This window comes from Vigna unguiculata, chromosome 1 (assembly GCF_004118075.2).
Source record: "Vigna unguiculata cultivar IT97K-499-35 chromosome 1, ASM411807v1, whole genome shotgun sequence".
NCBI lineage: Eukaryota > Viridiplantae > Streptophyta > Magnoliopsida > Fabales > Fabaceae > Vigna > Vigna unguiculata.
In genome coordinates this window covers 30,620,360-30,636,919 of record NC_040279.1, presented here as the reverse complement: position 1 = coordinate 30,636,919, position 16,560 = coordinate 30,620,360, and the positions used below count along the sequence as shown (strand labels likewise).

At 35.0% G+C, this 16,560-nt stretch overlaps 1 protein-coding gene across 10 annotated transcripts; it reads left to right on the top strand.

Annotated features, from left to right (window-relative positions):
* The first annotated feature begins 5,801 nt into the window (after positions 1-5,801).
* On the top strand, positions 5,802-15,197 carry LOC114185061 (pentatricopeptide repeat-containing protein At2g30780). 10 transcript variants are annotated; one of them, XR_003604738.1, is made up of 5 exons: positions 5,802-6,235; positions 6,503-7,813; positions 8,030-8,118; positions 8,847-13,461; positions 14,841-15,197. XR_003604738.1 is itself a non-coding variant. In XM_028072599.1 (3 exons), exons 1-3 carry the CDS (start codon positions 5,852-5,854, stop codon positions 7,143-7,145), a joined length of 927 nt encoding a protein of 308 aa, XP_027928400.1. In that variant the 5' UTR covers positions 5,802-5,851; the 3' UTR covers positions 7,146-7,562. The 10 variants fall into 10 exon arrangements, 2 of the variants coding, with proteins under 2 accessions (XP_027928400.1, XP_027928382.1); XR_003604745.1 differs by having other exon boundaries at positions 6,503-7,774; positions 12,004-15,197; XR_003604746.1 differs by having other exon boundaries at positions 6,503-7,774; positions 11,995-15,197.
* The last annotated feature ends 1,363 nt before the right edge of the window (positions 15,198-16,560 follow it).

Below are 16,560 nucleotides of genomic sequence, written 5' to 3'. Positions count from 1 at the left end.
CATTTCTACAAAAGCTCTATTTCTTTAACTGCCAGTTATAAAATTACTCATTCAATGTCCCGTTTCAGCTTATTTCAACAACAAATAGCTTTTTGAAATAAAGTGTCTCACCCTTTTCGTGAATATATTATTCAAATTAAGAAAAAGAAAAAAAATTAGTTCATTTGAGAACATATTTAGAGATGGATGTTTCTTTGAGAAGTAAAAACATCAGCCAATTTACCTTTTCTTTCTTCCAATAACTAAAACTGCAGTCAGTTACCCACCAAGTATTTTATTATTTGCTCAAGATTTAGCAATTGTTTTAATAATTTATTCCATAAATATCTATACAAAAATGAAAAGAAAAAAAATGTTTCTTCTATATGTTAAAAATACTTTATATATATATATATATATATATATATATATATATATATATATATATATATATATATATATATATATATATATATATATATATATGTTGATGTTAAAATCTTGGGTGACCGTTGTAACTACAAAAAACAAAGGCATGAAGGTGAAGGGCAACAAATTGTTCAGGCTTTTTACTGTTCATATAGTACTGCTTGTATTCAATTTTCTCGACAATCGACGTAGTTTTTCATGCATAATTAATTATTATTTACGTTACATATTTTGTTCCTTTCCCTTTTCAGAACAACTTCTATTACGCAGAGATAAACTTTAATAGACTACGGAATTCGCTACGTATTTTCATGTTTTAACACGACTCTCGTCATTAGACAAAACTCAAATTCCTTTTCAGTGACAAAGAAGGTTCGGAGAAGGAGCTACGATGTGAACATTTTTTTTTTCTTTTTAATAATCCTCATTTTTTTTTATTAGAGACATGTATATATACTTTTTCTTGTCACAGGTTAGATTAAACCGATTTTGAAAAAAATAATTGATTTAAAGCTCACCATGTTGAGGTGAAAAAACCGTCGATAACTGTCATTAGGTGCTTTCAACCTGTCATCTCATTGATAATTCTTATGTTTAAGAATTTAAGGTAAGCGATAAGTTTGACCAGGAATAAAAATAAACAAAATTAGTAACAAAATCTTTAAATTTATGAGTTTAAAGTTTTTAGATCGAAAAAGATGTTCTTATATTTTTATATAAGTTTGTTCATGATTTATTGATATTAAATATCTCTATACATTTGAAAGTAATATTTTAGTTTCTTATATGGGATTTTCACAACTTGTTAGTGCAGATGTTTTTATTTACTCCCACAACAAATAATCACTTTGTTAGGAAGAAAATATGAGCAAAACACAACATTTTTTCTTTCAAATGAACTTCTATAAATTTACAATTTTTGAAAAACAAAGACATTAGAATAATGTTACAATAAGCTAAAAATGAAGATAGTGGTTGGTAGCAACCATTGCGAGGGAGATGAATGGGTGCATGTCCCATTAGAATCCCTGCTAGATTGTCTTCAAGGCAAAGAAAGCTGGCCAGACCAAATAAAACAACATAGTACGTTTTAGAATGTTTCTTCTTTCACTACAAAACAAGGTAAAAGGGTCAAGATTACTTTAGTTGCCTTGTCAGCTAGTCCACTTCAGACATAATTCTGCAGTTTCTTTGGGCGTGGCAAAGAACTTGACATTTAACTCAGTCATGCTAATTCAATTTTTTCTTTTACAAATTTTGATGAAGATGACAATGACTTCCTATGTAAAATATACTTGAATCTACTACTACCTGGAAGTGTTCAACAACAAATGAAACCACAAGTGTTCATGACTTAAGTGACCACAAGTCTCCACAAAAATGATAAAATTTGTGACATTCCAAAAAACAAACTTACTCCAACATTAAGAAACATGATATATGTATCTTTGCATATAAAAAGTTGACGAGAGAAATGTAGGATTAACACTAAAAAAATATTATATATCAGTGCAAAGTTGGAAAAGAGGCAAAGTAAAATTTACTTCATGTGCTTACTCTGTCATATTAACTCCATGAGGCTTCCCTGTGAAAATTTCAATGATGGTACAACCCATACTCCATATATTAATTTAATCATGAACCATTAGATAAGGGTGGACAAAAAATCCAATTTTTATGATTCAATCCATTTTTTATATGATCCAATCCATTTAATATCCATTTTATTAAAAATCTAATCCATTTTATTGGATCTGGATATCAATCTAATATACATTTTATATATTTTATGGATTGGATATCTATTATCGAAATCTAGATTTTCAAAATGGATAATCCAAAATATCCAATCCAAATTTTCACTTTATATTTTTTGTTAGGTTAGGCTAAAGGTTGAGACGGACTAGCCCAAATTTAGTCGTATTTGATTGAGTTGGCGTGACCCTGTACAAAATTTGGCCGAATTAGGCCAAATTCTGTCAAGTCGGTTCCGATCGATATTTGACCCAGTTGGTCCTGAACAAAATTTGGAAGTATTCGGCAAAATCTGTCAAATTCTTTGGTGTCAGCCCTATGGATACAAATTTGGATCCACATCCATTATTTGGATACAAAATGGATGTGGATTAGATTTTCGATAGAGCTGATACCATAGAATTTGGCAGATTTTTTGTCGAGGCCAATGAGGCCAAATTTCAGCATTGGATGAACTTGGATGACTTTCGAACGAATTTCGGTCGGGGACGACGTGACCAAATTTGAGCCAAGGTCGACTTGACAAAATTTCAGTCGAGATCGACTTGACTGGATTTGACTGAATTTCGGCCAGGGTCGATTTTGCCTAATACGACCAAATTTTGGCCAAAGCCGACTTGGCCAAATATGGCCACATTTGGGTCAGGTTCTAATAAGTCAAATTTCGGTCAGAGTTGACTCCACTAAATTCGTCGGCCGGGACCGACTTGACTGAATATGACCAATTTTCAATCACAGCCGACTAAGTTGAATATAGTCAAATTTCGTTCGGGACTTAGTTGACCGAATACGGCTAAATTTGGGCAAGTGCCGACTTGACCAAATTTTGGTCATGACCAACTCGATTGAATTTGGCCAAATTTAGGTTAGGGTCGACTCGTCTAAATATGACCAAATGTCGATCGCGATCAACTCTGCCGAATACGACCAAATTCAGGCCAGGACCAACTCGGTCAAATTTTGGTCGAGGCCAACATGACCGAATTTTGACCGGAGCCAATTCGACTGAATTCAGCTGAATTTGGTCGTGGCCGACTCAGTTGAATACGGCCAAATTTCGATCATGACCAACTCATTTGAATACGGCCAAATATTACTCTAAGCCGTCTCAACCAAATACGATCAAATTTGGGTCAGGGTCAACTCAGCCAAATCTCAATCGGGGCCAACTCGATTGAATTCGACCAAATTTTGACTGTAGCCAACTAGGCTAAATACAGCCAAATTTTGGTCACGGTTGTCTCAGCCGAATATGGTCAAATTTTGTCTAGGTTGACTCAGGCCAATGTAGTCAAATTTGGGTCGGGGTGAACTCAACCAAATACTTTCAAATTTTGTGCAGGATCAGTTGGGCCAAATTTCGATCGAGACCGACTTGACAGAATTTGACCAAATTTTGTATAGGATCACGCCAACTCAATCAAATACGACTAAATTTGGACTAGTCGGTCTCAACTTTTAGCCTAACCTAACCAAAGATATAAACTGAAAATTTGGATTGAATATTTTGGATTATCCATTTTGAAAATCTAGATTTAGAGAATGGATATCCAATTCATAAAATATATAAAATATATATCAGATTGATATACATATCCAATAAAATGGATTTTAAATGGATTTAATTTTTAATAAAATAGATATTAAATGGATTAGATCATAGAAAAAATAGATTGGATTATAAAAAATGGATTTTTTGCCCACCCTTGATTAGAATTTTGTGACACATCTCTTCGCATATTGAATGTCAGAATAAAAAACTAATAAAAAAATATTGTCTGCCAATATCTAAACACTTTTCTAAAATCATCCATGTAATGATAGCAGACATCTGCAAAAGCTTCAAATTATTGTTGTTGCATAAGGTTAACTTTTCTATTTCCGGTAAAATAATATTCTCTTCTTTCGATCAATAAGAAACTTGAAGAAGAATAAACAACAAAGAAGAACCTTAGCTATATTGCAACTAGTAAACCAAAGCACCATTATTTTATGAAAGAATCAAGTATTTCAGTGCAATAATGTGAGACGTGAGACGTGCTACGTGAGACGTGGACGAGATACGTGGGACATGCAACATGAGACGTGAGACGTGGAACGTGGAACGTAGGATGTGAGACGTGAGACATAAGACATAAGACGTTAGACGTAAGACGTTGGACGTAAGACATGAGACGTGGGACGTGAGACGACGTCAGACGTGAGACGTGAGACATGAAACGTACATGAAACATTGGACGTAAGACATGAGACATGGGACATGAGACGTGAGACGTGGGACGTGCGACGTGAGACGTGAGACGAGAGACGAGAGACATAAAACGAGAAACGTGAGACGTGGAACGTGGAACGTGAGACGTGAGACGTAGGACGTGAGACGTGACACGTGAAACGTAAGACGTGACACGTGGAACGTGACACGTGGGACGATGTCGGCTCTGGTCAAAATTCGGTCGAATCAAGTCAAGTCGATCTCGACTGAAATTTTGTCAAGTCGACCTTGGCCCAAATTTGGTCACGTCATCCTCGACCGAAATTCGTTCAAAAGTTATCCAAGTTCATCACATGCTGAAATTTGGCCTCGTTGGTCCCGACAAAAAATCTGTCAAATTCTATGGTGTCAGCCCTATAGACACAAGTTTTAAAAAATTTAATTTGAATTTATTTTATGAAGAATGGATTTTGGATTTTGAACTTGATCCAAATATTTAGATTTTTATTTAAACTTGATCTAAATATTTGGATCTGGATTTTTAAAAAATCCAATCTACTTTTTTTTGAAAAAATGAATTTGGATAAAAAATCTAATCCAATTATTTGGATCCAAAATAGATGTGGATTGGATCATTAAAAATTCAATCCATGATCACCCCTACCATTAGAAGAAGAAAAAGGGACATAAAGCATATGATAATTGCTAAAGTTATTGATGGGAAGACAGAAGTATCTAAAGAATTTCTTGAAAGCATACAGATTCTTAAAATTTACTGAGACTATTATTTATTCACATGCATTAAATTAAAAGCTATCTAGCAATAAAAAAAGTTAATATTCTATCTTTTTAAATAATTGTTTGGAATTTTGGGTAGAAATTCAAGTGTGAGTTTAAGTTTCGCATTAACTTTAGAAATGAGAAAGTAAAACATTCTATAAGGATAAAGACCCATAAACTCATTACCTTAAGATTTTGGGATTAGAGTGATGTCAATGCTTTACCTGATTGGACTCAGGTCTCATTAGTATTTTATCTTCTCAATTTTCCAGTAAAACCTTCTCTATAGACCTACCAATAATAACATAATACATAAAAACTGGTTCTAAAGTTTAAGAGCCGCTCCTTATGCAACTCCCATTAGCTCCCTTTAGAAATGTTCTTATAACCCTTCAAAACGAGCAATTCTTGATACTAACGGAGGGTTAACATTCAAATACGGAGGGCAAAAGATGAAGGTTTGTCAAATGTTGAGCGAGAGTGGATGAAACGAGAGTTAGGGATGGATTTCAAAAGATGAAACAAAAGCTTAATGATTCAACACGTTTCAATAAAGATTTTGTTACAAAGAAACATGGGCTGAAAAAGACCAGGCCCAAATAGTCCAGGCCCAAAGATAAGGAGAGGCCTGCATAGTACTGCTCCACTGCAGAATTTCTTCTGCGTAAAACCCTAACAAAATTTTGATCGTCGACCATGAAGCGAGTGTGGAGATTCTCTTCAGACGCAACGCGAGTTCAGTTGTTGCTCTTCCAACCCCACCTCAATGGATTCTCCAAGCCCAAACCCATTCCCTCCTTCTCCTCCGCGCTATCTTATCGCCAACTCAAGACGGTGTCAAACTTGTTCTCTGACATCATTCCATTGTTCACCGTCAAGGCTAGTTCTTCAATCAAAGAGGACCTCACCAACAACGTCACGATTCTCAGGGATGAGCTAATTCGGGAATCCTCCGACTCTGTTCGGGTTCAGAGCATTTTGGACGATAATTATGACCTTCTCAATCGCCGCTATCCCAAGGGATATGCTTTCTTCGAACTTATGTCATGCTTGGATTCAAATCCTTCCCTCGCTCTTCAGGTTCAAATTTTTTTCAACTCAATTTGAAACCGGTTTTTTAATTTGGCTTATTGCTGAATTGGACTTCTTTTCGGTGAAGTTATGTTGGATCATGAAAGTATTGCTATTTTGGTTTCGTTTACTTTTGTGTTTTATTTTAAATCAATCCAGTTTTATTTAGTTAAGATGGTTACCTTTTATTGTTGCAAAATATAAATGAATATAACGGATCGTTTGGATTTTAATCGGAGTTTGTGAAATTTGAAATTAACCCTTTTACACATTCAGGTGTTTAATTGGAGAAGGAAAAGATGTAATGCTGAAAACCCTATGGATGCGAGTGAGTACTCAAAGGGTATAATTACTGCAGGTAGATCTGGGAATATTAATTATGCTGTTAAGCTCTTTAAGGAGGCTGCTACAAAAGGTCTCAAGACGACCGGCACTTACAATGCGCTAATGAGTGCCTTCTCGTTCAATGATTTTGCTGATAGCTGTCAGACCTTGTTTTGTGATCTGAAGAGGGATCCAACTTGCGATCCTTCTATTGTCACATACAACATTCTCATATCTAGTTTTGGTAGCTTGATGCTGGTTGATCACATGGAAGCAACATTCTGTGAGATACGAAAGTTAGACCTTGCCATGAACATCAGCACTTATAATAACTTAATTGCTGGATATATCACAGCGTGGATGTGGGATGATACGGAAAAGGTGTTTCAAATGTTGAAGTCGAGCCCTGTCCAGCCTAACATGAAAACCTACCTGCTAATGCTTCGCGGGTATGCAAATTCAGGTAATCTGGAAAAGATGGAAGAGATGTATTCCCTTGTAAGGGATCATGTAAATGAAAATGAAATTCCACTAATCAGATGTATGATATGTGCCTATTGTAGAAGTTCTGACTCAGATAAAGTTAAGAAGATAGAGTTGCTATTGAAGTTTATTCCAGAAAAGGAGTACAGACCATGGTTAAATGTGCTGATGATTAAACTCTATGCCAAGGAAGACTTGTTAGAGAAGATGGAGAATGCTATAAATGAGGCATTTGAACATGGAACATCCATTAGAACCAAGATTATCATGAGATGCATTATTGCAACTTATTATCGGTGCAATGCTGTAGAAAAGCTAGAAAATTTTGTGAGACGAGCTGAAATCTCTGGGTGGAGTACCTGCCGCTCCTTATATCATTGTAAACTAGTCATGTATGGGTCACAGAAGCCCTTACATGAATTGTATCGTGTCCTTGAGGAGATGGAAAATGTCAAGCTTGCTTGTACAAAGAAAACATTATGGATAATGCACAAAGCGTATACCAACCGTGGTCAGAGTTCCATGGTTTTGAAAACACTGGGTCTAATGTTCAAACATGGTTATCAATTTCCTTTGGATGCATTTCCGTCGTAAAGTATATATATATCCTGGAGTGAGATTATGTCTCTAGTGATATTGTTGATACGAAGTCTAAAGGTGGAACCGCAAACTTCCAACCAGCACATAGACCCTGATGTTCCAGGATCTACCATTCAAGTTGTATCTGGAACATTTTCCAGGGTTTGCTCTCTCTCGAAGCTGAATTACAAAACCAAAATGGTGAATTGATTTTTGTAAACAAGAATAAATTGTAGTAAACGTTTCTGTTCAGGGGAAAAATACATTATTTATATGATGAAAATAGCTCAAATGCCAACATAAAATTTAAATGGCTGTCAATGATTTAAATTACCTGTGAATTAGTGGATCAAGAAGCATGAATGAACTTTTTTCCCTCCCTTCTTTGCGATGGCTCAAATAACGCTCTTATTGCAGGCCACAGTGCATTTTACTCCGGGAAAGAGAACTTAGTACACATAGATGATACTGAAATGCTGAAATTGCTCCACAGACAAATTGATTCTGTAGGTTCTCTCTCCTAATTGTATAATTCACATTTTCTGCAATGCTCTTGATACACATTCATAGACCTGAATTTAGATCGCGGTATTAAAAGAAGAAATAATTCTGAGTTACACATTGCATGTTGTGCTGCCACTATAAAATAAAGTATATCAGAAAAAGTTTTCATGTACATAGTTTAAATGCTAGTTGAACTAGATTTGGAAGAAAAATCTGGTTCACATTAACAAAAAAAACTATCATTTTATTATGCTTGGAAGATATAAGTGAAAATGTCAAAATGAGTTTCAACCCCCTTAGTCAATTTGGCATCCACTACTTCAAACTGAATTGGGTTGAAAAAATTTCAGTTTTTCTAAAATTGGGCTACTGAACCCGGTTCACTTAGGTTGTGGATTAAACAGGTTTGAGCAACGACCCTTTATTAGTTTTTTACTATTTCCCTAGTGTGTGAGTAGCTCTACTTAGCCTTTCATGAGCACAAAGTGGCCGGGATTGCTAAGTGAGTTTCCTTGCACCATTTTAATTTTAGCATGAACTCGTGTAACTCTCCTTTGATTTGTAGTGAAATACACTTTGTTATTCAGTTTCCATTCCAATTTTTACGTCTTGAGTTTTACATGTTTAGTCTTTGCTTGCAATTTTATGGTTTCTGCCTTTAATTCTGCAGCAATGTGAATTTCCTTTAGTGGCTTTAAAGTTCAAATTCTGATCTTGTTTCTTGATTCAGTAGGTTGAGCTTGGGTTTGTACTCTGCACACATCAATGTTCCCATTTAGGGGACTACGTGACCCCAAAGTGGGCACACCTTATCGAGATGTCTTCTCGAGTGCTTGTGAATCCATGAGCAATTCACTGAATCCATTTTCTGTTAAGTAATGTGCGATGTCTTCTTGAGTGCTTGTGAATCCATGAGCAATTCACTAAATCCATTTTCTGTTAAGTAATTTGCTATGTCTTCTCAAGTGCATGTGAATCTATGAGCAATTCACTGAATCTATTTTCTGTTAAGTAATTTGCTGTTTGTGATTCTGTGTTCAGTTTTGGCATACAAATTTATGTTTTCTGCCTTTCAGTTCTAATGCCTTTAAGTTCCACTTGCTGCTTTAAATGTTTATCGCTTAGTTTGTGTTGTTGTGATAGTGCTTGAGCTTGGTTCATGTGTGCACACGATCCTGGTTCCTGTTAGGAATCTATATGATCCCAAAGTGGGCATAGCTTTACGGAATGTCTTCTCGAGTGCATGAGAACCCTATTTTAATCACTAACTCAACTTTTACTTGCACGCTTGTTCTGTAGTATTTAAATCTGTTTTTCTCTGTTGCCATTTTGTTCTTGATGTTTGATCCTGCACCAGTTTATTCATGCCTTCCCTGCCATTGCTTAAATTCCCTGTAGTAGTTATTTGGTTAATTCATGAATCCCAATAATGTTTTTTTTTCTTAGTGCTTTCTGTTCAAGAATTTGGTAGCATTTGTCATTTTCGTTTCTATGCATTCTGGAGTAAAGAAATCTGATTGGTAGTTTTATTGGTGCCTCATTGTAAAAAAAGAAAAAAAATGTTCCAGAGCATATTCTGTTTGCACTGATGCAGCCTTAAAATATCACGTTGGGTTTCCAATTTGATACTATTGCTTGTCTTAACTAGTCACTTGGAAAGCCCAAATTTTGTTTCCACTCATGCAGTGCATTTCTAATTCTTGATTTAGCATTTTGAGTTTATTTGAATTCATGCACGAGCTTTATAAAGTCATTCTCCATTTTCATATTGCATCTACATTGCATTTGTATTTCAATTCCCTGTGGCTGCATAACACCTTAAATGTCCAGTTTTCATGCATATAGTTTGCATTCATTTAGGATTCATGCATTCTTTGTAGTTTCTGCATAATTAAGATTTTCTTAGTAGCATTTTCATGCATATAGATTGTTTGCATAGTGGTTAAGGAATCAAGATGCATAGAAAAACCTCGTTTAGCACTTTTCCAAATCTGAATTACATGCATTATAATTCTCCTCATAATCTGATTTTGCTGATTTAGTTTTGCTGCTGTCATAAATTGTTTTACTGCTGTAATGCTCTGGTTCATTGATGTTATGTGCTGGTTTAAAGTGATTTTGAATTCTAAATGCATGTGGCTTAGTCTTATTAGAGTGTGGGCTGACCTTGATCACAAAGCAAATTGATCCGAGTATTAGTTTTACAATGACCTATTCTGCCACTCAGGTTTCATGTGTATTATACAATGCTGTCACGTGTATTCTGCATCATTCCTGTTTAGAAGAGTGCATCCGTGAAACATTTTTGAATACATAGCTGGGTTTGTTCTGATTTTTCCTGCATATTTTGAGCCTGTGTGCATCATAGTAGTTCAATTACAAGCTAAAAATACAGCTAGTATTTCTCTGGTATGATAGTGAAACTTTCTGCAAATCTGCATGCACATATGAAAAGGGACCAGGCTGTCACTTTTACAGTAGCTACACACAGGTTTTGCATATTGGTTTAGTCTTGCTGCTGCATCAGTTAGAGCATGATTCATTTTTATGATTATTCCTAGATGGAGCATAGCATGTGATTCTTGTTTTGATATGAAGAACACTGCACCTGAAAATGAGCTGCATTCCCTTGCCACTGTCATGCACTGACCAAGCTGTCATAGATCAGATTTCCACTGGCATTTGGTTTCATGTGTACTTCCATCTGCAGTGCACGCACTGCTGAGATTCTCTGCCACATATTAGATTCATTCTATTGAACATTCTGCAGTACCAAATTGTGCACTAACTGCTGTCACAGATTGGTTTAATGGGGCAATCTACTTTCATGCATAGTTGTAGCTATTCCACCTGCATTTCTGGGCCTGTTCAATCATCACCATTTTATTTCATGAAAAAGCATCCATGCATCCACAATGCATTGCTATGTCTAAATTTAACTTGATGACTCTTTTGCTATATGGTGTTGGTTCTCTGCTTTTTTGTTGTCACGTGCTGGTTTATTGAGGCCACATTGTGTCTGGGTCTGCATAGCATCATAGACACATTCTGGTGTGGCTGTGACACTGCTGAATTGCACCAATTTATTGATATCATGTGCTGACTGAAAGTGACCTTCTATACCACATCTGCATTCACTTATCTTACTGCTGCAAGGTCTTGTTTGTTTGCTACCATATAAGACTGGATTATGATGCTAATTTTGGCCTGCAGTAGCAATTTATAAATCTGAAGCTGTTTGGCTTGTGCTCATCACGATAGGAACATTTAACATTAGGTACATGCTGAAATAGGTTCTACATATCAGTTTAGTCTTTTTACTGCATCAGCTTAGAATTTCATTCTTCTTGCCTTCATTCAACTAGATACTTCATTCCATTTTAAATTCCGTTTTCATTCCCATTTATTCCTTGCATTCTGCTTTTCACGTTTTCTTTTCTATAGACTTAACCCATGCATTACATTCATGCATAGTACAAGATAGTTCGACCATGCATCTAGATTACTTTTAATTAATAAATTATACACTTTCACTTTTTGAACTTAAATTCTTTTCCCCTCTTTTCAAGCTTTAATTTATTTTTAGCAAGATTTGATTATACAAGCTAAGCTTAACACACACCGATTCCTTGGATTAGATACCAAGGTTTCCCTATTCTTCATTAGGGAGATTTTGGTTTTGTTTACTGCGCGACTAAAACTGAGTCAACAAAATGGCAGTTGCCGGAGAAATGGCGACTTGAATTTTAGTTTGCATAGTTTAGTCTTGCATTCATTTTTGTTTCTTTTAGCATTCTGTTTTCTTTGCATAAAATCTTCCAATTGAGATAATCTTTGTGCAAGTTCTGTGCTTTTTTGGGAATAATTGTTTTCTGAAGTTGATCCAGGTTCAAGATAGGTGTGAACTTTCAAACTGCTGTACCAGTATGTATACCAGAGTTTTTTGAGGATATGGTTGTACCAAGTGAAATGGAAATGGTTAATTCTCAGGTAGCCTATCAATCTGAAGACACTCAGAGCTCACCAGATTTAGCAGTCAGCAGTTATGATTTCTTGTATAAATTGATCAAGAGGCTACTTAAGTACCATGAAGTGGCCGGAGAAGATCCACACATGCATTTGAAGGAGTTCCACGTGGTGTGCTCAACATTTAAACCAACTGAAATTGCTGAAGATTGGGTCAAATTGAAGGCATTTCCTTTTTCTTTAAGGGACACAGCCAATGATTGGTTGTATTACAAGACTTATTCAACGCCAATCACTTCATGGACTGAAATGCAGAGAAGTTTTCTGGAGTTCTTCACAGCCTCAATGGTGTCATTTATCAGGAAGCAAATCTGCACCATTGAACAAGGACAATACGAAGAGTTGGATCACTACTGGGAGAGATTCAATAGCCTCTGTATAGCCTGTCCAAATCATCAAATTTCAGTTCTTGTTTACAGTTTTCAAATGTTTGATTGTTTATGATTCAATTGTATTTTAAGTTTTTTTGCCTTTAAATTCAGTCCTTTAAATCCCTTTACAGATTTCTATTGTTATCTCAATTTCATGTTTCTGAGTTAGAGATTTAAGTATGGGTGGAATTTGCACAGTTCAATGTTCTCTCTTGGGAACCAAGTGACCTCAAAGTGGGTACAAAGTTACGAGATGTCTTCTCGAGGGCAAAAGAATCCCAGCTTGAGCACTACATCAGTTTTAAGATTTGTCTATTCTGCTTTGTGAAATTCTGATTTTTCCTTGTTGGCCATTTTACTTTGCTGTTTTGTGATTCTGCACCACTTTGCTTTTTCTTTCTTTGCTTTGAGTTTCTACAGTAGTTAGTTAGTATTTCGTCCATAAGTTTTAGTAGTTTTCTTTAGGCTTTTATATTCCAGCACTTGAGTAGCGTCAATTATGTTAGTTTCCTTCCATTCTGGTTTATTTAAATTCTGATTATTAGTTTTTAGTAGTGCATCATGGGTAAATTTGCTAGTCTCCATGCATATTTAGTTTTTGGCACCTGCATCTGCATATTTTAGTTCTTTATGATTGAGCAGTCGCATCATCATTTGAGATCCACTGCTGCACTCTGGTTTCATACATTTTGGTAGCTAGTTTCGCCTGCATTTTAGGATTCACTCAGTCATCACCATTCTAGATCATGATAGAGCGTGCAGGCATTCATATTCTCCTGCTGTGATTAGGCAAGTTTTCATTGCATCTGAACTAATTCTGTTTTTGGTTGGCTGCGGTGATTTAATCTTGAATCTGTCCAGAAATTCATGTGCCCCCTTGGATGGATTATATCTCTAGAGTTAGCTCTTAATTTGGCAACTTTGCATCAAATTACATGAATTACAGAGGTACGTGTAAGCATTGCTGCAGCTGATTCCTTATACATCTGTGAATTTGGATTCAAGTGGCATGTTTTGAATGATTTGCAGGTCTGAATTCATGTGATCGGTAGTTTTGATTAAATATTGCATTGCATAGCTAGTGAAACTGTCATGAGTTTGCTTATTTCATTAGCATTTCACTGCAACAGATTCTGTGTATGCATAGGTGCTGATTTTACATGTGCATTGCATCAGGTTGGCTGTAAAATCACATTGCTGCAGGTCCCATTCATTCCTAGCATTTTAACATTGAGTTCATTTATTTTACTGCTGCAAGGCATAATTTTTCTGTTGCCATATGAGTTTTGGTTTATAATACTAATTTTGGCCTGCAGTAGTAACCTATCATGCCAATTCTGCACACACATACTCATTTATATAGACACATTCTCATTACATTTCAATCTAGTTTCTCAATCCCATTTATCTTTGTCATTCTGCATTTCAATTGCTGGTGGTTATTTTCAATAAGTGCATTTCCAGCATGTTATTTTTCCTTGCACTTTGCATATGCCTCTGCAGTTTTTCTGCATAATGAAGCCAGTTGAACCTACACTATGTATTTGTTTCTGTTAACGTTCACTGCTGTCACAGATTGGTTTAATGGGGCAATCTGGTTTCATGCATACTTCTAGATAATTCCATCTGTGTTTGTAGTTCTGTTCTGTCATCACCAATTTAGTTCATGAAAGATCCATGCATCCACATTCTGGTTTGGTTGTGACGCTGCTGAATTGCCCCAATTTATTGATATCATGTGCTGACTGAAAGAGACTTTCTATACCACATCAGCACCCATTTATGTTAGTGCTGCAAGGTTTTATTTTCTGCTGCCATTTACCACTTTTGTACCTGTGACAGCCTAGGATACACTCATTCACGCATATCAACTTGTCCTTATGTCAAGCTCATTTTGCATTTAGTTTTAGCATGATTCATGATCCATAATCATTTCTTATTTGTGCATATTCACATAGTGCTCAGAATTCCTATTTCACTTAGATTTTTCCCCTCTTCTAGTTTAAATTAAGTTCACTATTCTCATTAGGTTCCAAGCATTCATGCATATCATTGTTTAGTCTTCATCATACATTTAATTTAGTTTTTATTTATACATTAAATTCTGCACTTTTCCTTATTTTAATTAATTTTCCTCCTTTGTTTTATTTTTAGCTTGTTTTAGAAAGATTAAATTGTGTAAGCTAGACTTAACACATCGTTTTCTTGAATTCGATCCTGAGTTATCTTTCCTACTACATTATAGGGATAATTTAGGTTTTGTCTACTCTAAGCGTGACTAAAACTGAGTTAACAATGATTTTTTATTTGTATTTCTTTCCGTGTAGATAATTGTTTGGAAGATATATTGGTTATGGCTGAAGAGATCAAAACCCAAGGTAGAGAGTTTTTTATCTTTTTGTTTCCATCTCTGCAAAGAGAGTGTTGGTACTTTCAATAATTAATACAGCACCACCCGAAACCTAAGGCAACAGGTCTGCCCTATTTTGCGAATGGTGTCTAAGGTGTGGCAAATAATCCAGGTTTTGGACCTTGAAACCAGGCCTGCCTCTTAATGTCTACTAATACCAATTTGTTCCGCACATTTATATTGGATAGATATTAGCTTCTAGAAAATGTTGTTAGTTAAAAAAGTAAATTCTTCCAATTTTCTTTGATGTCAGTTGGAACCATTTTTATCGTCATCTACTGGTTATTTCTGATCAATTTACTTTGTATGATTATTTTTTGATATTGACTTTAAGTAGCCTTAGGGTGTATTTGTTTTCACGTTTGAACCGCCAATTGTCAGTTAAATAATTTTGAAAATTGAATCCCATGTTTGCTAAATTTTCTTTACGTTTCATTCAATGCCAAAAGGCCCAAACAGCCGTTGCATTCAAAGCAACCTCATATTGCTTTTCCGTTGAATGATAATTTAACCCAACTTAAGCTCAAGTCAACCTAACTTTTTCCACTTAAATCCGAACACACTTAGCAGTGTATCTTGCAACGTTCTTCTAGTATGTATCATCAACAGTTTTGGTTTTCCGTTGTACTCTGTATCTTATAAAAGGAAATATTTCAAAAGAGTATATGAAAATTGAGAATTAAAAGTATTAATCTAAAAAAATCGGTATACGAGGTTATGTGACACTTTTATTGGATCTTTGTTAAAAAAGTTTTCGGTATCTAGTTTCAGTCCTTACTCCTCATTGTATGTAGTAAAGGTGTAATTTTAATGTAATAGTAAAGTAAGGCCTTTACATAAAATACTCGTTGAATTCCTTGATAGGTAAGTATTTTATATTATCTTTAAATGAATAAATATGTTTTCTTTTGGTTTATCCATTCTTAAAACTCACATGGCATTTTAAATTTTATTTCAAAATCCACATGTTCTCATACATCTCAATAAAATGGTATAATGGAATAAAGAAAAGACCTTTAATTGAAATTGTTGGTACCTTGTTGTATGGTGCTAATGTCCTCACCCATCATTAGGTTGAGAAAGTCTTTACTTCATGTTATCTTATTTATAGAATGCTTTTTTTCATCTTTGAACAATAAAGTTTCATATTCAATTTTGCTTCCAAATGAACATCTGTTTTACACTTCTCCATGAGTCTTTGATTGTGTATGTTTTGTACATGATGTATCTTTAAAGTTAGATAAACTTTAAGCTGAGTCATCAAATGTGTCTTCTTAAGATATTATTGTCTTCAAAAAAAGTATCAATGTTATTTCCTAGATACTAAGAAATATTAATATATGCAAGTGTCACTTTTTTTTTAAGAAACACCTTTCTTCCTTTTCTCTACACAAGATGTAAACTTTGTCCAAAAAGTCTTGCTTATACCTTTTGTTGAACCATCTATGAATACAATTCTAATCACTATTCCATGTTCTTCCAATACTCCAAATTATTGTCAAAAAAAATTTGTACTGAGTTTCTTGGATCAAATGATCATCTTGCAAATGTGTTAACCAAGTAATGTGTTAACCAAGTATTTAAGGGGACTTCAGACTGAGTTTATTTGTTTGAGGGGTGTTGAAATAAGTAATACG